At 44.3% G+C, this 25,116-nt stretch overlaps 1 protein-coding gene across 1 annotated transcript in view; it reads right to left on the reverse strand.

Annotated features, from left to right (window-relative positions):
* Nucleotides 1-1,734: 1,734 nt before the first annotated feature.
* Nucleotides 1,735-25,116, reverse strand: part of GRB2 (growth factor receptor bound protein 2) — a 70,114-nt gene continuing 46,732 nt past the window's right edge. Inside the window, exons 3-6 of the mRNA XM_082861043.1 lie at nt 14,054-14,151; nt 7,700-7,822; nt 4,597-4,765; nt 1,735-3,842 (exon numbers count right to left, since the gene is read on the reverse strand). Coding sequence (XP_082717169.1) covers nt 3,657-3,842; nt 4,597-4,765; nt 7,700-7,822; nt 14,054-14,151 — 576 coding nt within the window. The 3' untranslated portion in view covers nt 1,735-3,656. The remainder of the gene's footprint in view (nt 3,843-4,596; nt 4,766-7,699; nt 7,823-14,053; nt 14,152-25,116) is intronic.

Below are 25,116 nucleotides of genomic sequence, written 5' to 3' on the forward strand. Positions count from 1 at the left end.
TAAATGGGTGGCTTTAGGATAGTAAATTGTATCTCAGTACAGCTATCCTTGAAAACAAAAACAAAAAAATCCCAGCCCTTCCAGGGTTGCCCACTTCCAGCTCCTTCTGTGGCTACATGGGCCTGCTTCATCTGGCCCCTGCCTCGGGACTTGGTTGGAGGGAGGTGCCTATAACCCCTGAGCCCCAGTGTAAGAAGTGTCCAAAGGAACACACATTCTGTGAGTACACAACCTCTCCTTGCTCTCCTGTGAAAAACAGATTACATCTATTTTTCTATGCCTCTCAGATCCGACCTGGAGAATTTGCATAACATGTGAATCCAGTGTCTTAGGAGTTATATCCCGCACGCGTAAATACAATTCCTCGCTCACCGTTCCTAGTTATCCAGGCACTTTGGAAAAGCCAGACGTTCTGACTTGAAGGTCACCTACTGTAAGCAGGTCAAGGGGACAAGTGTTGAGGAAAGGCAGACCACTGTGCCCATCCCCTTTCTCCTTCCATGTGTCACCTCAGCAGCTCCAGCGCGGCAGACTGACTCAGAGCGCTGGGGAGGAGCTGTCACCACCGCCCCTCCACAATCATCCTTGAAGACGAGCTTCTGTTGCCATCTCCCAGGTCACCAGTGTGAAGAAGGTTGGAGGGCTGCTCTGGGAGGAGCTCAGGGAGCAGGCCGCAGGCCACTCACCCACCAGAGCTTTCAGTCGTCACAGGCAGCCGAGCCGGCCCACTACATCCCACGGTGCAGTCTCCCCAAAGGCGCTCCCACCCAGACGCCTTCCCCCGCCAGAAATGACAGACCCAGGGCCGGAGGGGGACACAGACACCAAGAAACTTGTGACCAAACTGGTGGTGCAAAAGCAGCCATTTTCCCATTAATTCTGAAGCTATTCCAAGGCCATGAGTCAAAACAGGGCAAAAAGCCTCAAGGAGGCTGACAGTCACTGCCTGAAGTTTTCACTTCAATGGCCCCTTCTGGAAACTTCTGCTGGCTTCTGCTCGGTCAGCCTGGGTGGACCCTGAGCCCAGTGGCCTCCAGCAGGGCAGCGCTGGGTCAAGTTCTGTCTTGCGGTCACTGCAGAGAAGGGGAGAAGTGGAGACTCTCTCATCCAAGCAGGGCAGCCACAAGCGAGGAAGCGTGCTGGGGCTCTGTGTAAGAACAGGATCAAGAACGTAAGTGGAAATTCCTTGGCTTTGGTTTCTTTCCTGTTCTCTCTCTAAACGAGTCTTATTTGACCTCCTGTAGCCAGCTCTATGGGTGGTGACAGGCCCAGTGTCACCCCGAGGCAGCCCGCTGGGCCAATGAGTTTGCTGTAACAAGTTGGGACACTGAGACTCCTTCAACATGGCTTATTCTGTCCTTCTGTCCTTTATTTATTTAGGTGGGAGGAGGGGACAAGAACCAAGCCAGCCGTGCTTAGTCCTTACGAGGCACTGAGACTACACCAGTTTTCGAACTGCGGCCTGTGGCTTCTGTCAGAAACACCGGGCGCTGCTGGTGCCCTCCACGCAATCTGAGGGTGGGGTCTGGCGTGTGGGACTCTGCACTGGGAACATGCTTGCAGGGATTCTGATCAACAGTGATGTGGGCATCACTCTTCCAGAGGCCCAGTGAGACCCCCATGGTCCCCAAGGAGTGAGGGGAGTTGGAAATAAGGACACAAGTGTCCTGATTCCCTGACAGAATCTTTAGGTTTTTACCTTAAGGCGAGGGGAAAAAAAGAAAAGATACAGAGTGAAGAATTCATTGTATGTTTATTATTCACAGTTAATCACTACCTACCAAATGCTACCCGCAGAGTTAAAGGATTAAGTACACAGGTCTTTTTATTTAAACACTGATTTTCTTTTAAATATATACACACAAAACTTAGTTCTGCAAGGCTTCATGATATACACCAATTCCAAAATAAAACAATCAAATGGTCCAGGTGCAGAATGCCAGAGATTCCTCATATCATCAGCAAGGAGAGGAGAAGCTAGTGGACAGGGGTGATGAGAGGCAGACGCTGTGTCTGGGAGGGCAGCGCCTCCTGGGCCCCAGGCCACTCCAGGCCGAGTCCGGCTCCATAACCAGAGTCCAGGGGAGACGCCGACCAACCACTTCAGAAGCCAAAGGCCACCACCAACTCCCAGTGGCCCCGTTTTTGTTGTGGGAAGGGTGGGGAGAAGATGATCACAGGCGTGTTACCGCAAGGGAGAAGAAGCCAACAGGAGACGGACAGAAAGAGCTTTGCAATGGACTCAGCCTTCCTATCGTTCCAATCTTCCTTCCAACAGTCACTGCGTCACAGATACACTTCCTTTTCAGGGGGTCGGGTGGAGCAGCTATGAACACAGCCCGCTGTGAATGGAGACATGAAAAACCACCCGGCTGCTTCCTGAATGCGGCCTGAAGCTCACCTGGGCAGCTCAGGTGGGGGACACAAAAGGTGAAAGCCCTGAACAGATACCCCTAGATTTCAGAGCAAGAAAAATGAAGGGAAAACGCTCATCCTGCCCGCACACCCCACCCCAGTGTAGGAACACGGTAGAACCTGATACAATTTAAACCTTCCTGCATTTGAAACTTGCTGGCTCCAGAGACTGGTGTCTGGGGGTGTCTGGGGCTACAGAGGGCACAGACAACACCTGAGACCGCAAGGTCAAGGACCCTGGCCCCCCTTTCAGCCAGCTCCAGTCAGATGCGGGGAGGGCTGTAACCCGGTCCCACTGTGCCCTGGGGCTCCGGCTCCCTTAACCTCCAGGGGCTATAAATATTAAAGTTGAACCTTAAAGACTCTGGCTGTGCACAGGCAGGACGCCCACACCCTCATCTCACTTGTCTCCTCTTCCCTACCCTGTCCTCCCCTCCCCCCGAGGGAAAAAAATATTTACAGAGTAGGAAACAAATTGGCTGTCTTTAACTTATTTTTAAAACAAAACAAATAAAAACCACCACTCATAAGCAACCCTTGAAATAAGGCAGAAGGCACTAAGAAAAACAACATGCTCAGGAACACCATCGGAAAGGGAAACCAATGTGGAAGAGACACAGGTTTGGGGCCTGGCTCGCAGGAAGCCCTGAGGGGCACACTCACCCCCACGCCCATCCAACTCTGACACAACATTCTGGTGGGGACTGGGGGCTGGCAGGCAGGTTCCCACTTGCCCTCCCTCCTCCGGCAGAAGCTAAAGGGCAAGGGCCGCCCGCTCCCGGCCCGCTCCTGTGTGTGTGCATGTAACGCAGGACACAGAAGCGGCTGTTCTTTCTGTCGTCCCGACTAAAACAGACATTTTGCATAGAGAAAATATCAGCCCACGTGGTTTCTTTTCTTTTATTATTGGCATCAGCTAGGACTATATGTGGCATTAAATGTCATGCACTGATGGACAGAAGAGGAAACAGGATGAAAAAAAGGACAAAGGAGGAGGAATAGGAGCAGTGGTGAAAATTTGTAATAAAAACTCTTTTCTTAATTTATAGGTAAGTTTTGGCATTGTTATATCCAACTCCCCCTCCCACCCCCCAGAGTTCCAACCAAAGTGAGAGGGTCACCAGGTGACCCAGCTGGGTATTCTGAGCTCCCTCACAGGCTGCTGATAGAGGCAGCTGATGGGTTTAATTCTTTTGTACGTGTTTAAAATTTTTCGCTTTCTTTAAATAATCTCTTGACTCTTAGACGTTCCGGTTCACGGGGGTGACGTAATTGCGTGGAAACATGCCGGTCTGCCCGTGGCAAGCCCCTTTCCACCAGTTGGGGTCTGAGTTATCCATGACGTGGATAAAGTCTCCCCGACGGAATCCCAGCTCTCCATCCTCTTGGGGATCAAAGTCAAAGAGGGCTTGGACGTACGTCGGTTGCTGCAGAAGAGGGGCAGGGAGAAAACACACATTGCATCCCTGATCGTGGCCAGCCCCTCGTAAGCGGACCGGTGATGGGGAAACTGATGTGTGCCAGCCTTTTCACATTTCCTGAAATAACCCCTCACTTCTCCTCCCCGCCCCACCAATTCTTACAGTTTACCCGAGGTGGGTGTCGTGCAGTCTTCACCAGTGCTCAAAACCACTTGGGTGTCCCCACCGTGGAGGCGGGTTGCACCCCAGCATCAAGCAAAGAGCAGCAGGTACTGCTTCAAGAGGAAAGAACTTCGGAAAAAGCCAGTGGGGTTTTGTTTACAATCCCAGATGTGAAAATGGTTTAGTTCCTATCGCTTTATCACTTAGAAAATCCTTAAGGTTTTACGCAGTGAGAAGGGTAAAAGCTTGAATAAAATAAGGTGGTAATAACCATTACATGTGAGAAGGATTTTAAGAATGAGTGTGGACTTCACTCCCTTACAGTACGATTTTCCTCAAAGTTTACTTCCAGGCAGAGTATTTGAGGGTGTGTTAAAGACCTTCTTCCAAGAGACACAAGGTAACTAGCAACACAATGCTTCAGAGAAGCAGCCTCTGGAAAAGACAAAACTATTTTTTGTTTCAAACGTCAAATCTTTAACATGACTTAATAATGAACACAGAAGGTCCAAAAGGAACCTTTTAAAAAAACACCTGCTTGCCTAAAGAGCTATTCTTTATTGCTAAGAATGATCCCAATGTCTCTTACGAGGCTTACCTGTGGCACCTGCTCTATGTCCCGGAGAAATATCTGCTGGTTTCTGGAGACGGATGTAGATCTGTGATAATCTACCAGCTCATTCAAAGAATTGAACTTGACCACCCAGAGGAAATACTTTCCAGCCCCATCTCGGAGCACCTTGAAGTGCTGTACATCATTTCCAAACCTGGGGAGGGGTAGAGGATACACGTGAGAACAGGCCAGAGGGCTCTGTCCCAGCTACCCAGGGGCCACCTGCCCACCAAGGAGGTGTCCTGGAGAACTTGTGTGCTGGCCATGCCCCTCACAGGCTGGGTGCCCAGGACTGTAGCACAACTTGACTTCCTGGCTGGAGAGCACCCTGAGACCCTCCATTAGGATGACAATTACCAGTGACAACAGGAAGAATCCTCGCCAGACAGGGAAACCCTGTCAGTCTGTCTAATTCTGAAAACATTTGTAAATAAAAAGAAATGTCCTGGGCTTCCCTGGTGGCGCAGTGGTTGGGAGTCCGCCTGTCGATGCAGGGGACGCGGGTTCGTGCCCTAGGCCAGGAGGATCCCACATGCCGCGGAGCGGCTGGGCCCGTGAGCCACGGCCGCGGAGCCTGTGCTCCACAGCGGGAGAGGCCACAGCAGTGAGAGGCCCGCATAACGCAAAAAAAAAAAAAAAAAAAAAGTCCTAACCTATATAATACCTCTATGTGCCCTGCACTGTGCCAAATGAAAAACAGAACTGAAATCTTGTGTGACATTTGAAGACTACAAAAGATAAGATAGGAAATAAGGTGAGGAAAGGAGGGACTGGACAACTTCCAACAATTTTCCTGTAACTGGGAAGAGTTTAAAGTCATGTTTTCTACTCAGGGATTTTAGCTCTACTTAAGGGGAAAAGATCTCAAAAGCAAAGAACATGCTGGGACAATAAATAAAAGGCCACCCCCCATAAAAGGCTTCTCTACCACCTGGTAAAAAGGCAAATGCTCTCTTTACAATGGCCCAGAAAAACAGCATGAGCCTGGCTGAGTGGGAATGGCCCACCATCGTCGTGCTGTCTGCCTAGAACATCAGCTCAAACAAGGCCCTGCCTGTCCCACTCTCTGCCGAGTCCTTGAGGTCCACACCAGCGCCCAGCCCTCAGAAGACGCTCTATGAAGATCTGTTGAAACAACGACTAAGAGTCTCTCCTCCCATCGCTGGTATTAAAGCGTAAATACTTCTTAAAACCAACCCAGCAGGTGGCAGCACTGAGCTTTAAGGAAGCCACTGAGTACAAGTGCGAAGTGCTTAGAAACAGCACTATTTCATGGGAAAAACGGTGGACGAGGAAGAAAGCTTTATGAGGAAGAAGGACATACTGAAATGGCACTTCTGGGCCCGTGGGAGCCCACTCCCACAGTGCAATGCAGGTGGCTTCTGAAAGGGGTACAGGGTCCCTAACGGTGAGCTGTTAACTACTGCAGTTTTTCCATTAGACTCAATGCCTTGAAACTCAAGACTGCACACTCTTGAACCTCCTTGGTGCAGGTGCTTGTGTTGTTAGAGGTGGTTATGACACCTGTTTCAAATTTTATTTCTAAAGCAATAAATACATGAACACTTTAAAGGTTCTATTTGATAAAACGGAAGGGTCTGGGAGGTTCCCGACAGCCAGCGCATGGTCATCAGACAACCGAACCCGAACTGCCATGGGGTTTTTGGCCATCATTCAAGGATTAACTGCTTGTACTCCTTGTCCTCCACTGTTCGATTTATACTCAGGTCAGTATAAAACGTTAAGGAAAACAGAGGCGGAAACACAAGTTAATGAGAAGCATAAGGACTCTTCCACCTCAAGGTGCTCTCAGCCCACCAGGTCCTCATATGCAGGTGTTTAATCAAGCACATCAAAAAGCCACTGTTTCTAAGCATATGGGAGTAAGGGGTGCACGGGAACTCTATACCTTCCACTCAATTTTGCTGTGAACCTAAACCTGCTCTAAAAAAGAAAGTTTCAAAAAAAAAAAAGCCATTGTTAAAAGAGGAAAAAAACTATTAGATCCAGTTTGATTTTTTTCATGTTGGGACTAAAACCTAACTATACTGGAAACGTATATGAAAGATACTGCAAATGTCACCTGAAACCACCTCCCACATCTTCACTGAGAAAAGAAACACAAAAATTTTATATTTAAATCTATATTAAAGAAACCCACACTTTAACTGCACATTTGGTCCTAAAATGAAACAAGACACTGAGCTGATTTTTGAAACTGAAAAATCTTTACATCATTTGTAAATGGCAAATAAACTGTTTTACAGCCTTCATTTTCCATGTATACTAAAGTGATCTGAGCTTTTAATCTAGTCACCTCTTTGTCACATAAACGATGACGTGATTTCTAAGATTCCTAGGGGAGGGTTTCCTGTGATAATATATTAACTAGAAATGGACAGAGTCAAAACACATATGGAAAAATGACAATTTGATTCAAAATCCTTACGTCACAGATGGGAAGTGATTAGCTTAGGATCCTCAAAGTTCCAATTTATATTCTCTATACCAAGGAGGTATAACTCCCTGCCTTCCCCACTCCCTGCATACCAGCTCCCTTCCACATTTAAATTTACCACTGGGGAAAGCAAAAACCCCCAAACCCCTGTGGTCACCTTTTAAGTCAGTGTGAGGCCTAGTACGACACTGGTAGATTTCAGAGAGACACCTAGTCAAGGTGCACAAGGCAGCTGACCTGGTGATCAGTTGCTGTTACAGAGCTGCAGGAATCCCACAGAGGGCAGGGGTGCCCGGATGAGGGAAGAGCCGTGTGTGTAGAGAGCACTGCAGAGTGGTGGGGATTGGGGAAAACTGGCAAGTATTTGCTCTCTGAAGCTCAGCTGCTGCTCAGCAACTAAAGACAGTTTTCACATGGGAATCTAAATCCAGTGCTGCTAGAGGTCATTTTTAAGAGGAGCCAGAAATTAGGATTTTAATGTAAATTTTTCTGATTTATAAAATACTGTTTAGGCTCAACCTCTCCCAGTTTGCCACCTTTGGTGTGTGTACCCAGACACCTGGCCTCTGGCTTCACAATTTCCATCATCTGAAGACAGGATTCCAGGCAATCCAAGTAGTAAATACTTACTTGACAGAGAGGGAGAAATCCCCAGGAGCACTCTCGCTCTCTCGGATAAGAAAGGCCCCATCGTGCCGCTGTTTGCTAAGCATTTCTTCTGCCTTGGCTCTGGGGATTTTGCCAAAAAACCACCTAAGGAAGGAAGGCAAGCCAGTCAACATCTGCTTCCCCACAAAGAAACGGGATATCCAGCCTCCGAAATATGAGTAACAGAACACTCCTCGCTGAAGGAAGGGCCTCCCTCTCTACCCTCCTGTCTCCACATGCCCCATCACGCCTTGAGAGGGGGACCATCTCCCTTCAACCATCTCCTCCATTCCCCAGTGACTCAAAAGACACAATCGTGGGCCACTTTCTATACAGGAAGACACTTAAAAATGGGCCTCCTGGGCCCAAGCTCACTGGGCCCCCCACTGACTCATGAGCAAGGCAGCAGAGAAAGCCCAGGCCTATCGATTTGAGCACATGATGAACCATCTAAGGTGAGACAGGCCCTTCCTGCAGCCACTTGATAAGGCAGCAGCCTTGCTACAGTGGGATGAAGAGAAACAGGGGTAGGAAAGCTGGAAGGCCCAGAAGCTGGACAGGGCCACTTCTTGTAACAGCACAAAGGGAAGAGGTTCAGGCTGTGAGGGAGCAGCCTCTGCTCGTAGCTGTGGTTGGCACTCCTCTCAAGGCCACTCTCTGCTGTCACCGCTCAGAGTCTGGTTTTCAGGAACCATTAGGAATGCCATGCGTTACTCTGTGCAGGGGCAGCTAGTTGCAAAATTCACTTTATTTGGAGTAACTTACAGATTCTTCTGCTCCCAATGCTAACTGACCTTGGTCACAAGAAAAAGTGGGTGAATTCATGGATAAGGGTAGGAGCAGCAGGGGCTGGGGCTGACCAGGAGGAAGAGGAGGAGAAATCTCTGAAACAGCTTCAAGTCACAGGCACCTCACTTCTCACAGGAAAGTCACAACTAATTAGGATAGATGACTGTGAAAACAAGGTTCTCTTTGCAACTTGTCGTTACTGTGTTATTATTTTAAAAAAAGCAACGATGCCACTTGTAACTAATAAAGACCTACCTGCTTCATCAGACTCCATACATGGTAACTAATATGCATTAAATATGCAAACTAGAATAACAAAGATACAAGGAGTCTGTTAAAGTTATAAATCTAACATATATCTATCTTACTTATAAGCAACTGCAAGATGTCTCTGAAACAATACACTATACTAAAATTCAAACAGAAGGATGGGAGCTTCTAGGAAGGATACATTCAGAAGTTGCCATTAGTAACCTTTAAACATTCCTAAAATCCGCAGCCTTGTATCTTTCTCATTTGAAGTGAAGTAATGCCAAGCCGCTGAGGAGCTGGTACAACCTATCTTCCTGCACCTACAAAGAACTTGAGGGTAAGTCTTCCAGGGCCTGGAAGTAAGGCCACACAGGAGAAATCATGTAGTAACACAACAGAACTATCTCCCACTAGGAAAGGACAGCTCACAGTGTTGAGATCACGTAAGCACTTTGTTTTCATTCACATTGCAGTGCCCGTGCACTCAGTAGCCATTTGGCCGAGAGGTGGCGAGAAGTTCCCCAACAGTCACATTCTTTCCTCCTAGACCCCCCCAAATCTTCCAGCAGGCAGGCATTTTCCTTTCTGCTTTCCTTTTTTAAGGTATAAGTAATGAAAATAAATTAAAATAGCTTAGATGTACGTGAAGTAAAAATAAGCAAGACTCTTCCCTCAAACTCCCCAGAGGCAGCAACTGTTGGCAGTTAGATGTGTATGTTTGTGGACCTTCCCTTATGGTGCACAAATATATAGATATGGTGGCAGTATTTTCTTCCTCTCAGCTTAAAATTAACTCATTTTTATTTTCAACTTGGAAAAAAAAAACAAAACCTGTGGTGAAGCAAAGTACTCTAACTGGAATTTTTACAAAGATTTACTTCATAAAAAACACCCGTTATAAGCACCCAGATTGAAAAATGGAAAATTAGTTGGAGACCATTTTATTAAATACTTCTTTTGTACCTGCTCCCATTTTCACTAAACACACACACACTCCCTCCCCCGCTTCCTCCCTCTAGAAAAAGAGGATGTCCCACAACATAAGGGATACGACACTATGAGGAACAGCTATCACTCTCAGTTATAACATTTAATACCACCATCCTACACTTCCTTAGCATTTTATACTGTTATAACTTTAACTTCTTTTAATGGTGATATTTACGTGTGACTACATGGCTATGGTCAAACTTCTTACAATTTTTTAAAAGATGGGTTTATACTACAATACAATTAGCAAGGGAGAAAGCTAATGGGAGGAGGCAGCTTATTTCCAATTCAAGCCTTTATTACATCCCATAGGCACCCATCCATATGCATTTAATGTGAAAAGCACATATTTGGATCCACCCCCAGTATATACAACTCATGTTGCAACACTAATGCCAACAATCATTTCGTAGTCTGTGTTTAATTTGTTAGCTCAAATGCTATATTAGGTCATACTCCATTATTTTTATTTTTTATTTTTTTTGCGGTACGCGGGCCTCTCACTGTTGCGGCCTCTCCCGTTGCGGAGCACAGGCTCTGGACGCGCAGGCTCAGCGGCCATGGCTCACGGGCCCAGCCGCTCCCCGGCATGTGGGATCTTCCCGGCAGGCGGACTCTCAACCACTGCGCTACCAGGGAAGCCCCATACCCCATTTTAAACTTCCCTCTTGCTCCCTAACAAAAACTAAAAAAGGGAAGTAAGGGAGGCTGGGGAGATGGAAGGAGGGGCCTGGTACTCTGTACCCTCCCATAGCTATGAAACCAACACTGACCCTGTACTTATGGACATCCAGTCACACAGCAGCCCTGTTAATGTGAAACAGGCCTGTGAGGCCCACCACTGCACAGGTACAGGGTGATGGTCTTTTCTGGCAATATGGTTTCCTTTTGCAGAGCTTGGATGGATGAACACTGCCTGTGTTCCAGCTAGAGTCTGTGAAGAACACCACCATGGGGCCTGGACGCTTCCTGATCAATTATTATTCCAAAGTTCTTTACAGTGGGGAGAGAGGAACAGGCATGAGAGTGACTCTTCCTAAAAAGCTAATCCATCCATCAGGTCAGTAACTACAACTATCCAAGGAAGGTGGCCTTTCCTATGTTCCCAACAGTCAGATTTGAAGTGCCGACGTCACCTGAAACAATCTGAAGAAAAACAAGGATTTAGAGCCACAGGCATTTTATTTAATATAAAAATTACAGTCTGATGTTCTGCTGAATTCCCCTTCAGCCTGGAAATATGAAAATGAAAAGCAGACTTCCCTGGTGGCACAGAGGTTAAGAATCCGCCTGCCAATGCAAGGGACACAGGTTCGATCCCTTGTCTGGGAAGATCCCACATGCTGCAGAGCAACTAAGCCCGTGTGCCACAACTACTGAGCCCGAGCGCCCAACTACTGAGCCCATGCACCGCAACTACCGAGCCCATGCACTGCATCTACTGAGCCCAAATGCTACTGAAGCCCACTTGCCTAGAGCCCATGCTCCACAACAAGAGAAGCCACTGCAATGAGAAGCCCGCCCGCAGCAACGAAGACACAATGTAGCCTCCCCCGCCAAAAAAAAAGGAAAAATGAAAAGGAACTTAAGTTGATTTTGTTATCACTGGATCTAATGCTGAAGTCAGCGGACTATGGCCCTCAGCCTAAATCTTTCCAGTTTTGCTGTGACCCACAATCTAAGACTATTTAAAAAAATTTTAAAGGATTGTTTTAAAAAATTCAACCGAAGAAGTATATGTGACATGACAGAGACTGCACATGGCCCACAAGGCTTAAAATATTTATTATCTGGCCCTTTACAGAAAAGGTTTAGCCAATCCTTGATCTATTTTTGAGGGCGGATTGTAGGAATAGATGTGCACCAATTTTTGGCTTGTGTGGACCGAGGTAGGATGCACTATGTGACTCCCAGTAACCACTATCCAACTGCTTCTCCCCATGGGGTGTATTCCATGATGCTGTCCACGAAAAGCCCACACAGCCCCCAAAGCAAATATGGACACTAAGTGGCCACAAGAATGCAAAACTGTGCTTAGTACAATTCCCAGGAATCTATAATAATCTCATGCTCATCTTTTGTAGTTTCTTGGATATCACTGCTTGTGCCTACATTTTAGTAACCTGGGCATGGCTGTGTGTTAATAACAGCCAATCTAACATCACAGGGACCTCAAATAAGGGACATTATCAATCCACTGACCAGGGGCCACAAATCTTTTCCACGTATGCCTCTGAAGACTTAATACTTCTGGCTTTTATTATCATGAACAAATTGGTCCCAGCCTTTGTGCAAGAATTTGCATCTGAGTATCAATTCAAAACTACTTACTGAGCTACTGTGTGCAGAGGCAAGGCACAAGTTACAAGGGAGTGTGAGAGCAGAAGACATAAATTCTTCAAGGAATCTAATATCTTTTTTAGGGGAGAAGGGGAGAGATCAAACTCACACAGTTACAAAGATACACGATAGTACAAGTTTCAAACAAAAACTAGAAAAATATACTTCACAGACTGGTTTTCTCCTTTTAAATCATTCAATGAAACATTTAGTGAGCCATTATAAGGTGCCTGGTTCTTCTTGAAATATAAGAAGTTTCCTTGAGGACCTCACAGATTCTTCATTATAGAAACTTCTGCATAGGTATCTTCCTATTACCAAACTGCAGGGTAACCCAATCTCTCTCCAGGCTTCCTGGATGTGCTCTCTCAAAGAACTTCCCATTAACTACACGGACGTTTTATTATACCATAACTTAACTACAGAACCTAACTTCCCAGCACCGAGCACGGTCTCTGCACATAGTGAGAACTGTGCAAGAGTTCAGCGACCAAAACATGAATCCAACAGACAGTTTTAGGGTGAAGCTCCTGAATCATCTGTTTTGTTTCATAGAGGCAAATCATTTTAGAACAGATTCAGTTCAAAAGGTAGCATTTGGCTCATGTTTAGTTGCTAGTGGTGGTTACCTGTAAAAGGGGTACATGTATGGGGAGAAACTCACACTGCTCTATAGTTTTCTACACTGTGAGTCTTTTAAAATGAGAACTCTATTCATAAATCAGAAGCTTGGGATAAACATACACACACAGCCATATATAAGATAACCAACAAGGGAACTCTACTCAATATTCTGTGATAACCTATATGAGAAAAGAACTGAACACAATATTGTAAATCAACTACACACCAATAAAATTAAAATATTAAAAAATGAGAACTATATTAGTTTATTAATTAATAAATTAGTAGTTTTGAAATAAAAATACTGGAAGCTTTCCTAATTTGCAGCATAAAGAGGAATGAACTAGACCGTTGTCAAGGCCCTTTTGAGCTCTACGGCATTCAGTTCTTTGTAAGATGACGTAAAAGCTGTGTAAGATAAGATGTGGTTAAGATCTTTGCTCCAGTACTTGGGGGAAGAGAAATGACAGGGACACATCAGAACAGTGACAATGGGGGAGAGGGGACAAATGGGCTGCTACTCGAGGTGGGGCAGTCATCTGAAAGTCTTATTTACCATTTTGTGTTAAAACAAGTAGATACAGAGGATCTACCGTTTCTTCGTGTTTCAGTGGCATTCTAGTCTGAGCATTAAATGCTTCAGTTCTCCCTGACATACTCACAAGAAAATGACTGCTTTTGAGGGAGGAGCAGAGACAATAAAAGAGGTGGTGGGTAAGGGTGGGAGGAAAGTGGTCTGTAAGGGCTCCCAGGATCCCACCATGTCATATATCAACAATAAACGGTTCTGGAATTAAAAAAAAAATTTTTTTTTCTCACTGCTCTCAGCAGCCTAGAGTAGGAGAGCACTTTGTTTTCTCTGAAGTGGGAACACTAAAATGGAGGGGTAGGGCAGTGATTATAGTGTACATTTACTGAGAACCAATTATATGCCAAGTATTGTGCTCTGGTGATACCAAGATTATTAAGATATGGTCCCACAGGAATATCAAACATGTCAATACAAAACCACGTGATAAATACCCTTTCTAAAACTCAAAAAATGCAGAATTATGAAACACATCTGGCACAAAGGGTTTCACAGAGAAAAAATTATGGACCTGCGTAACTGCTGTTTTATCATTTGAAGATCACTGACAGTTATCTAAAACATACACTATTATTGACTATTATGCTCTCATTATATACTCTTACTAACATGGAAAAATCAACATGCTTTGTTAATTCCCTGAGAAGACAGAATAAAAAGTATGACATCCATCCCAATGATCTCAATTTTAAAAACATCATTTGAACAAGCAGATGGGTCTGACCCTGGAGGGTCAGCAGAGCCCAACTTACGGATGTGGTTTCATTTCTATGTAATTCTTGGGGATGAAGCCGTCTTTCCCATTGAGCTCTGCCTTGTACCAGTTCTGATCACATTCTTCATTCAAAACCTGAAAAGAATTAAGACAAGGAAAAAAAAGCCATCATTTCCTTTTCACTCTTAAGTGGGTAGCCATGAAGACGACTATGTTGCCTTTTAGGTTTGTTTGTAAAAGGTGTTATTTGGAGTATTATCAGTTACATGGATGCAAAACTTGTAATTTTTAAAACAACCAGCATTATGTCAACTCTGATACTTAAAAAGAAAAAGGAATTGTGTCTGGAAATGAGAATTCAGGTTCCCAAACATCTAGCATTAAAACCTCAGTAGAAAAGCAGAGGGAGGGAAAAATAAAAGATGAGTTTCTGTGAGGAGATTTCTGGAAAACAGCAAACACTGACACTGGAGAATAAAGGAAGAGAGTAGGTATAACTGCACAACAACTGGGCAGCAACAGAAAGAGCCTGAAAACCTCTCCAGGGATCTTCAAGCCAATTTCCAGAATCACAGAGATCCAATCTTGGGATTTCCTCATACTGTCTCTAGGTTATCCCAAGTATGGGTCAGCCACCGTCCCGCTGCTACCTGCATGCACAACCATGTGCCCTTGTGTGGGAAAACCGTATTTTAATGAAAAAGCACGGTAAGTCCTACTTAGTTCTCTTACCCTCAAGGGCCACGATGTGTCCGAGTTAGAGAATGCTGGAAGCACACCAATGGGCCCCATTCCAGGGGAGGCCCAGAGACCACACAACTGAGCCCCTGCATTCTGCAAAGTGAAAACAGCCTACCCAAGGTTACGGACTAATGAATCCCATGCAGATTTTCAAAACTCAAACGAGTGTGCTCTCCAATACTGACTTATATGGATAGCCTATCATCTGCAGAGTATTAAAGGGAGCAAAATACGGACTTCCCTGGTGGTCCAGTGGTTAGGACTCCACGCTTCCACTGCAGGGGGCATGGGTTCGATCCCTGGTCAGGGAGCTAAGATCCCGCATGCCACATGGTGCAGCCAGAAAAAAAGGGGGGGTGGGCAGAATAAATCTAGGCATAGTATAAAAGCCACCCTTTGAATTCCAGATTTCTAACAAAAGGCAAAGGGTATAGGACATTTTAAAAAGTAACTTAAAAGAGAAAATAGAAATGTGAGCCTAACTCAAAAATGGCGAACACAGGAAAATGCTGATGGACTAGTACAGTGCTAGTAAATCTATACTACAGAGCAAAATTCTAAAAGGAAGTTGGTAAAATTCTTTACCAAATTATTTACTCATGATGCTCAACAATGCTGTACTCACTGCCAAATTAGAACCTGGACTGCTTGATGTATATGTATTGACATTTCCAAGTGAGATACAACTTTGGAAAGGGTAGATAAGACTGATAGATACCAACAAATAGCTAAGTTGCACTAATGATGCCGACCAGTGAATTCACTTCTGAAAAAAGGCTATGCCCTGCAGAGTTTTACAAAGCTGGTGCCTGTCTGTGATGCTGGCTAACCTCGGACCCTCAGTGTCAGTCACTGAGTTTACATGTGCACAAGATAAGGTAACAAACTATTGCTAAATCCCATCAGCCTCAGTGATGAAAACTTTTTTCTTTTCATCAATATTCCCTTAAAAATTTTTATTTATTTATTAAATACTGTGATGAAATAAACTAATATATGTAAAATACACTTATAATTTTAAAATATGCATTTCAAAAACTGTACTGTGGTCAGAAAAGTTATTCTGTTGCTAGACAATTATAAAGCACACCCGCACACCAAGGACGAAGGTCTGAGAGGGACAGGGCTCTTAAGGCACTCCCTGCCACAATGACATCAACGTCCGTCCCTAAGCACCAAGGTTAACCCACCAGCATCACAGAAGATTCAACAGCACAAGAGCCAAAGGAGCTTTAGGCCAGGATTTTGTTGTCTACCAAAAAGAAGGGCTGGAAGAAAAATGTGGTCTAGTAATTATCTTAAAAAGCATTATGGCCCATTTGGACATGAAAACAGAATAAGGTAATCACTTGGAAAAGGCCAGTTTTAATTTGTGACCAATAACCTTGCAGAAAAGGTTCTACACGCCAGGAGTTCTTAGAACCAACCACATGTTCTTCTTCTTTTTTTTAATTTATTTATTTTTGGCTGCATTGGGTCTTCGTTGCTGCACGCAGGCTTTCTCTAGTTGTGGTAAGCGTGGGCTAACCCTTTGTTGCAGTGCGCAGGCTTCTCATTGCGGTGGCTTCTCGTTGCGGAGCACGGGCTCTAGGCACACAGGCTCCAGTAGTTGTGGCGCACAGGCTTCGTTGCTTCGTGGCATGTGGATCTTCCCGGACCAGGGCTCAAACCCGTGTCCCCAGCATTGGCAGGCGGGTTCTTAACCACTGCACCACCAGGGAAGCACTGCACGTTCTTCTTGTCACCTTTGTTAGGACAGAGGCAAACCTCCCCCTAAAAAAATGCCCCACGACAATAAAAGAAACTCCAGGGCAACTCCCAGATTTGGCACCATTTTAGAACTATGGTTTTCTGCAGAACAAAATTAATACTTGGTGTTTGTATGCTTTTCTCCCCAAGAAGGTAGGGAAAAATGGAACTAATATGTTTAGATGATGATGATGAGGAGGAGGAGGAGGAGGAAGAAGAAGAAGAAGAATACTGGCCGGGTGGCTTGTGGGATCTCAGTTCCCCAACCAGGGACTGAACCCCCGCCACGGCAGTGAAAGCCCAGAATCCTAACCACTAGGACACCAGGGAACTCACCAATGCTTAGATTTTTTTTTTTTTGCGGTACGTGGGCCTCTCACTGTTGTGGCCTCTTCTGTTGCGGAGCACAGGCTCCGGACGTGCAGGCTCAGCGGCCATGGCTCACGGGCCCAGCTGCTCCGCGGCATGTGGGATCTTCCCAGACCGGGGCACGAACCCGTGTCCCCTGCATCAGCAGGCGGACTCTCAACCACTGCACCACCAGGGAAGCCCGCTTTATTTTTAATGTAATGTCAGAATACATGGGAGGCTAAAATTTTGGTTCTCTAGAATATTCTAGTATCTAGAATTATCACTTTGCCAGAAAGCCAAGGTGTGGCTGTGCATGCCTGTAAATCTCTTTACTCGATAATTTAAGAAAAGATTGGTTCTGTGGGAGACAAAGCACAGGACAAGCCTGGGCCACCTGGGATCAGGTTTTTCTACCCAGCTGGTACATCAGCTTTCACACGCAAGCCCTGAAAGCCCAGGATGGCATAATTTCAGAGTTAAAAATTAAGTTTTATTCAAATGCTTAAAACAACAAAGGGGGGCTTCCCTGGTGGCGCAGTGGTTGAGAGTCCGCCTGCCGATGCAGGGGACATGGGTTCGTGCCCCGGTCCGGGAGGATCCCACATGCCGCGGAGCGGCTGGGCCCGTAAGCCATGGCCACTGAGCCTGCACGTCCGGAGCCTGTGCTCCCCAATGAGAGAGGCAACAACAGTGAGAGGCCCGCGTACCACAAAAAAAAAAAACAAAAAACAGCCAAGGGCACAAACTGACATAAGTGAATCTCAAGTAGAGCAGGGAGGGGCACCAGAACCACATGTGGAGGATGAGTTTGCACCTACAGAGACTGTACTGAATTTGCTATGGCTTTAGATGAAAGTTCACATCCTTCACAAGTAAGCTGTTAAGGCCCCATCAGAGTTCTGAGAAGGAGGAACTGCTCCTATCACCACTTCCCCAAAACACAGGCAACTTACCATTCGCTCATTCATTACCTCTTAACAAATAGATGGTTGAGTTCGACCACCAAATTTTCATTCCGTTTTGAAAATTCCAAGGAATGTTTTTAGCTCTTACCCCACAGCCGCATGTTCTATGCCAACCCCCATATTCCCTCAAGTTATGACTTTGTAGCCATCAAAACACTTTGGTTTAACGGAAGCAGACTGATCAAGAGATAAGATTATGAAAGGAGGAAGAGACAAGTTTCAGTGAAGTTTTTATTTGTTCTTTTTCTGGTTCCAGAAAGACAATGTTAGAGCCACAATCAGGAAGAAACCTAAAAGATAAGGAATGATGTGAGGTTCACACGGGAGAATTAAAATATTCCAGTTGATGGAAGGGACACAATAGGTGCTTTTGAGCTGTTGCTAATGTTAAACTTCTTGACCTGCAAGTTGGGTGTATTCAGTCTGTGAAAATTCACTGAACTGTGCACTTACGATATGTAACTTTTCTACACATATATCATACTTCAACTGAACGAAGTATTTCAGTCAAGAGAACACAGTAATACTATGGTCCAATTTAGATGTAAGAAACACACACCAGGGCCTCTTACGCCTCCGGTACAAACTTTTCACACCGAAAATACACAGCGGAGCAGAAAATAACAAAACGAGGCTTCAGAAACCCCCACCATGATAGTTTGCCATCACTAACCTATGAAAAAAATTCCCAGAAATAAGACTTTCTTCATTACGGACAACTCAGAGCATTCCACATGTTCTACTTTTCTATATTATATAATCTGGTAACTTTATTCACTGCTGCCACCACCCCACCCCCAATCTGAGACCATTCTAAAGACAATGCAAATTTCCATCTTTACTAATACCAATTTATACCAATTTAAAGGTTTCCAAATAGTTTAAAAAAGAAGAAAGAAAAAAAAGCCAGAGCTCAAAGATTTAGGGCTCAGACCCCTTCGGATGCACCTGATCTGGTAGGATTCAAGAGGCGAATAAACACATGGGTTCAAATTCCAATTTCACCAGCAATGAACTATGTGACCTTGGGCATACGGCCATTTTCTAAGTTTTGGTTTCCCATCTATAAAGTGGTGATAATACCTACCTCTCAGCGTTACTGAGGGGGTTAAATGAGAAAATGAGCAGCATGGCTCACTACAGAGCTACCGTCCAGCTGTTGCAGTGGACACATTTATTTCACAGTAGTTACTCTGCCTTACACATTTAGCAGTATTAGATCTAACAAAACATGGCTATCCTTGGGGCTGAGTTTTACCAAATTAGGTATCTTTGATGTAATGCTGCCCATGGGTACCAAGAGCACACGTATTAACAGAGAATTGGGATTCTTGTTATACTCTGGAAACACAGAGTACAAAACTTCTGTGTTTACTTCAAAAAAAATTTTAAATGCTGAGTTCGAGGATTACAGTAGGTAATGCCCTTCCCTGTCCCTTCCCTGAACTCCCATAAGGGAGTTCTTGTCTCCCTTAAATCCTGGGAGACAAGAACTGCACTTAATTTTCTATACAAATTACAGAAAAAAAAAAGTGTCGTTTAGGAAAATGGTAGATAAGAATTTTGTTTATAGACTGCTGTATTTTGAAATATGGGGGTATTTTCTTGCCTGAACATATGCAGTCATCTGTAAATAAACAAAACAAAACAAAAAAGAAGAAGGAATCATGATTTAAAAAAAAAAAAGCTGTGCAGTTCCAGAACAGTAGTCCCATCAAAGCTTTCAACATACATTCTAATTCTAACAGCTTGCACAGGGTTCAACATTTCTTCAGGGAAAAATTATTCAAAGTTTTATAGCATTTGTGAAGCAATTTATAAGAAAGAGCATTTGTGCATAAAAGATAGGAACAATTACATATTTAAGCTCTTCCACCACTTAAAAAACAAAAATACCACTTACAGCTGGTCCCTGCTTTACAGAAATTCTACATAAGCCAGTGAGTTTCCCCAGCTCTTTAAAGATCAATCAATCCCACACAAGCAACACTGAAATACTGCCAGGACTTGAAGACAAATTTAAAGAATTATGGTGACCCTACCACATCATTTCAAGTTCTTAGAATAGGGAAGGAAAACACACACGCACGCACGCACGCACGCACACAGAGCGGCTTTTCAAAGACTTTAACCCCTAAGAAAAATTCTATAGGGCCCTGGCTAGGGTAACAGTACTGGGAGAGCCATTTAAAATCAGTTCTCTTCAGCTGCCTGTTACATATATTATTAGGATGCTCTTCAACTTCTCAGACTCCCTTAGTATGGATTACTGCCTCAGCCTCAAACTACACTGATTCATTCCTAACACTTTAAATAAGTGCTCTACAATCACCACCTCCATCTGTTAAAGTTTTTGCTCAACATGAAAAACATCTTGGCTACGCTGCTTGCTCTACTGTGTGCCAAAGCATGAAAAACACCCACACTGTAGATGAGTTACTCCAAATTTATATAATGATATCAAATCAAGGGGGTATTTTTACCTTATGGTGATGAACTCTTTCAACAAAAGTATAATATCTGTGCCACGAAATGTGTTTTTTAGTTCCCTTTGAAATGGGTATTTCCAGAAGATTCATTTCTTTGGGGATCAAGGAGCCCTAAATCAATTTTTTACATCATTTTCCTTTTAAGAAAGGATTCTATCTACCAAACTAAAGAAATCCAAAGGGCATTTGTTGGTCAACTTTACCTTCTGACCACTAGTGACACATGCTAGCTTTTGCCCTCTTAAAAATTTTAAAAGGAAAAGAAAGAAAAACAGGGAGGAAGGGAGAGGAAAGAAAACCTCCAAACTCCCAAATTTTCTATTGGTAAAAATCACTCATCACTTATATACTGCCATCTGAATACAAACCAGTTACACCCCAGGAACAGTGCCTTTCTTCCCATTGCCTGAGAGGCTCTCTCTACCCTCTCTAAACAGCTGCTATCAATGGGCATCAGTTTGAAAGGGAAACACTGCTGGATCAAGAGGCCAAGCCTACCCCCCACCCTGCCCCGCCACCTCCCAAAAGGTCCAGGTTTCATAGTTTAAGGTTGTCCTGGTTTGACCTCAATCTATTTAGTGCTCTGAATCACTTCAAACACCACTGTTTTTCTGTTAAAAAGTCTTAAGTAGCCTTCTATGGATCCAAATTATTCTTAGTTTGGCATTCCACTTTTCATAATTTGGCCATCACCTACGTTCAGTTCTTCCCACCCACTACTTCTCTAAATGAACCTTTCAGTTCAGTCAGGCTAGTCAACTCAGCGACCTCTAAACACATTGTACTGCATCTCTCATGCTTCCTCTCTTCCTCATCTATTCACATCTCATCTACCACTGCTTTGTACTGTGTACTGGAATGCTCTGGTCCTCTCCTAAACTTGACTGCAAGCACCCTAAAGCTGGCTCCATGCCACTTCTCATCGGTATTCTCCATGGTTCTCAGAATAGCATCTAGCATATTTTGAGGAACTGACTGGTATGTGGGGGCTTTGTTCTAAGTAATGCATACAGGATCACAGAGCTAGCTGGGTCTAGGGACAACAGAAAGAGCACCACACATTATACATTACCATGAAATTCCTTGGTGAAAATAATAACATCTTAAATAGACCCTGGAAAGAAGACTGACTGTCATGAATTTGTTCCCCGCAAGGAGATGCAAAATAAAGGAAGTAATAGAATGAGGCAATCAGTCTTCCTGTACCTTAAGCATCACTGCCAAAAAACTTCTATGGCGAGCACCTCAAAACGGGGTACCCCACATCTTTTCCACAACACTACCTGCTTCTACTTTCTCCAAGATAAAAAAGTATAAAGGTGGGGTGGGTAGGCAGGGAAGGGAAATTTCAGTATGAAACTGAGAAAATATGCCTTGGGTGGACTAGGGAGGGAAGAGCTGTAGCTCTGTATATATACACGTGTCCCGACTCACAGCTCTCAGCATGGGGGCACTTCCTGGAATGTTAAGATGCCTGGTTCAGCCTGCATGTCTGACTAGTGACTTACTTTTGCAGTGTTAATTTTATAGCTACAACTCCTCCACCAAAAGCTTTACAAAGGACACCATGAAGACCTTCACCTTTTTTATTCTTTTGAATGGCAGCCAAGTTGATGTAGAAAGAAAAATGGTATCTCTCTCTCTCTCTCTCTCACACTCACACACACACACACTGATTATATTAAGACTTCAGGGCCATTCACACATTTTTTAAAATGGAAGACTTCCTTTATAATGTTCACATATGTAGCAAGATGAACAATTAAGACGACTAACCAAATTATTATTATAAGAATAACTGTAAGAAGAATAACCAAATCAGGATATTTTTCTTTCTCTGAGAAATATTTTAGTGTTCAAAAAACGAATTAGAGGGACTTCCCTGGCGGTCCAGTGGTTAAGACTTCGCCTTCCAATGCAGGGGGTGCGGGCTTGATCCCTGGTCAGGGAGCGAAGATCCCACATGCCTCGCAGCCAAAAAATCAAAACAAAACAGAAGCAATATTGTAACAAATTCAATAGACTTTAAAAATGGTCCACGTCAAAAGAAATCTCAAAAACAACAACAACAAAACAACGAATCAGACACTTATCAACCTTTCCAGGTTCAGCTGTCATTAAGAAAAGCTGCTCATGACATTTTAACAAAACAGGAAGGTTGTTCACACTTATGTAGCTATTACTCCACCCAGATGAATCTGGAGGCAGTGAAACCTAAATGCACAGGCAGTACCCCAAAATAAACTCTTTATACCAAAGGGGTACCAAGAGTTTCCATTCAAAATAACTGTCTTCTGTGCTTTGTGTCTTGTGGAAGACACACTACTTTAGTGTAGTTGACTGCTCAACAGAAGAGTGAAATGCTCTCAAGAGTGTCACAATTTCAACTGCAGGGATTTGGGGCAGTTGGGCGCAGGGGATGGGCAGAGACAAAGATAAATATTGAGGGAGTTTCAAGAGAGAAAATTCTGTACATTTGAAAAACTCAGCAATCATGTGACAGCCTGTACCAGGCAAGCACTCTGCAACAAGAGTGCAAAGCCCTGAGCTAGATGAGCTTAGGATACAATGGCCACCCTTCCCTCCCCAGGGAGCTTAGAGTCTATCTAGTAAACTGCTAGTTGCAACACAGTGTGATGGACTCCAGGAGTTGGGGAATTACAGGTACTGTGGCAAATGTCCATTCAACAGAAAATATCTGCGTTCCAAACACCGAAGGGAAAGACCTAAGTCCAGCTTAGGGGATACAGGAAAACTTCCTGCGGGAAGTGTGAGCTAGGTTATATTCTTCCTATCCCCCCTGCCCCCTGGTTATATTCTTTGTTTGCATCTTTAGTTCTGCTCAGCTTGTATAGAACTTTGAGTAGAAGGAACATGGCCGACTTCCCAACTTGCTATCAAGCAAACGTAGGGACGGATGGTTTCCTTGGCCACACTTGGCAGCCATTAACTAAAAGATTGGTTAAGTTTCCTTAAGTTGAAAAGTAAAACCTTTACTAATGGTATAAGAACTCCTAACTGGAAATAACCAAAATAATCAGAAACTACGGCTAATTCTTTACTTTAGCAATATATATGTATTTAGCTACTCTCCTTGTTCATTAACAGAAGGCTTTCAATTTTAGGTTAAATTCTACAACCCTCTTCTCAAAAACACCAAACTAAATAAAAAGCAAACAAAGCCTCCTAAGCCAGGGGAGCAGCAGTTGCCTGTTCTCTGATGACAGGCAAACCTGCTTACATTCATCAGCTCCCCCTTCTAAGATCTAACTCACTTCCTGTTGCTTCAGCAAATAAACCAAAAACAGGAGCTCCCCAAAAGCCCTCCTCCGCCCCAAAATTAATGACAACAGAGGTCATTAAGTTTAACTTAGGCCTTATTGATTCAAGATGTGAACTAAATAGGGTCTACTGATTTAGTCATTCCGTGCCCCAAAGTCACCTCACAGAATGTAACAGAAAAAAAGGCATCAGTCGCTCAGCTAATCACTGGCAACTGCATAAAGATCTATGGCTCTTAAAAAGGAACGAAACTGGGTCATTTGTAGAGACGTGGATGGACCTAGAGACTGTCATACAGAGTGAAGTGAGTCAGAAAGACAAAAACAAATATTGTATATTAATGCATATATGTGGAATCTAGAAAAATGGTACAGATGAACTGGTTTGCAAGGCAGAAATAATGACACAGACGTAGAGAACAAACGTATGGACACCAAGGGGGGAAAGTGTTGGGGGTAGGTGGGGGGGGGGTGTGGGTGGGTGGGATGACTTGGGAAACTGGCATTGACATGTATATACTAATATGTATAAAATAGATGACTGATAAGAAACTGCTGTATTAAAAAAAAAAATCTATGGTTCTGAAACACTCGAGGCTAGGGGGTCTTTACACCTAGAATGCTACCATTCTGAACTAAAAAAAAACCTAGTTCCAAAATTTTCTGAAGCAGCTAATCTAGCTCCATGGCAGGAGAGTCTGTAACCACATGACAGACAGAGGGACTTGGGTGCAGTGGTAATTCCCCACCCCATTCCCAGGGTGGAGGTGAATGCAGGCAATTAAACAGGTTAATAAGTACAACACTAAACTGAAAATGTGGATTCACGTTAGGTTAAGCACAGGGTTAGGAAGCGGAAAAGAGAGGGACCTACCCTAGTCTGGGAGAGACGGGGAATGTGGTCAGAGAGTAACACCTGAGGGGACACCCAGAGTATCTCCTATAAATGGTCTAGGCAGAAGGCTCTAGTGTGCAAATTAGGAAGTTCAAAAGGGTATGCTAAGGATGATAACTATAAGTCACAGAAGAGTGACATTCAGGTTTGCATTTTTCAAACATTCCAACGTTTGCACTGGGAGAATGAAGTGCAGGGAAGACCAGGCGGGAACAACTACAGCCGCCAGCGCTTGGACTGCAGTGGGAAAGTGTGGTGGAGGGAAGGAGACAGATTCAAGATACTTTTCTGAGGTGGAATCAAAAGAGCTTTGTGGGCATATGTGACTCGGTGGCCTCCCTCTTGGCCACCAATTTTTTTTCTGAAAAGCACTTTAGAAAAACAGCTATATAGAGCTGCTGGTAAATTTCCCTCTTTTAAAGCCACCGTGAGTAAAAAGCATAATTGTAAAAGGTAGATGGTACCCCCGTGCCTCTCCAGATCCAGCTGACATTCTCCTCTGCCCTTCTGTGCCCTCCACCTGTATGGACCACAACAGCAGGCTCTTCTACAGGCTTCCCAGCTCCCCAGTGGAGAGGCCGCAGAAGGCAGCTTCCTGTCTGGGGCTTCTGTGGACAGTCTTAGACCCG

This window comes from Leucopleurus acutus (assembly GCF_964270905.1).
Source record: "Leucopleurus acutus genome assembly, chromosome: 19".
NCBI classification, from domain to species: Eukaryota; Metazoa; Chordata; class Mammalia; order Artiodactyla; family Delphinidae; genus Leucopleurus; species Leucopleurus acutus.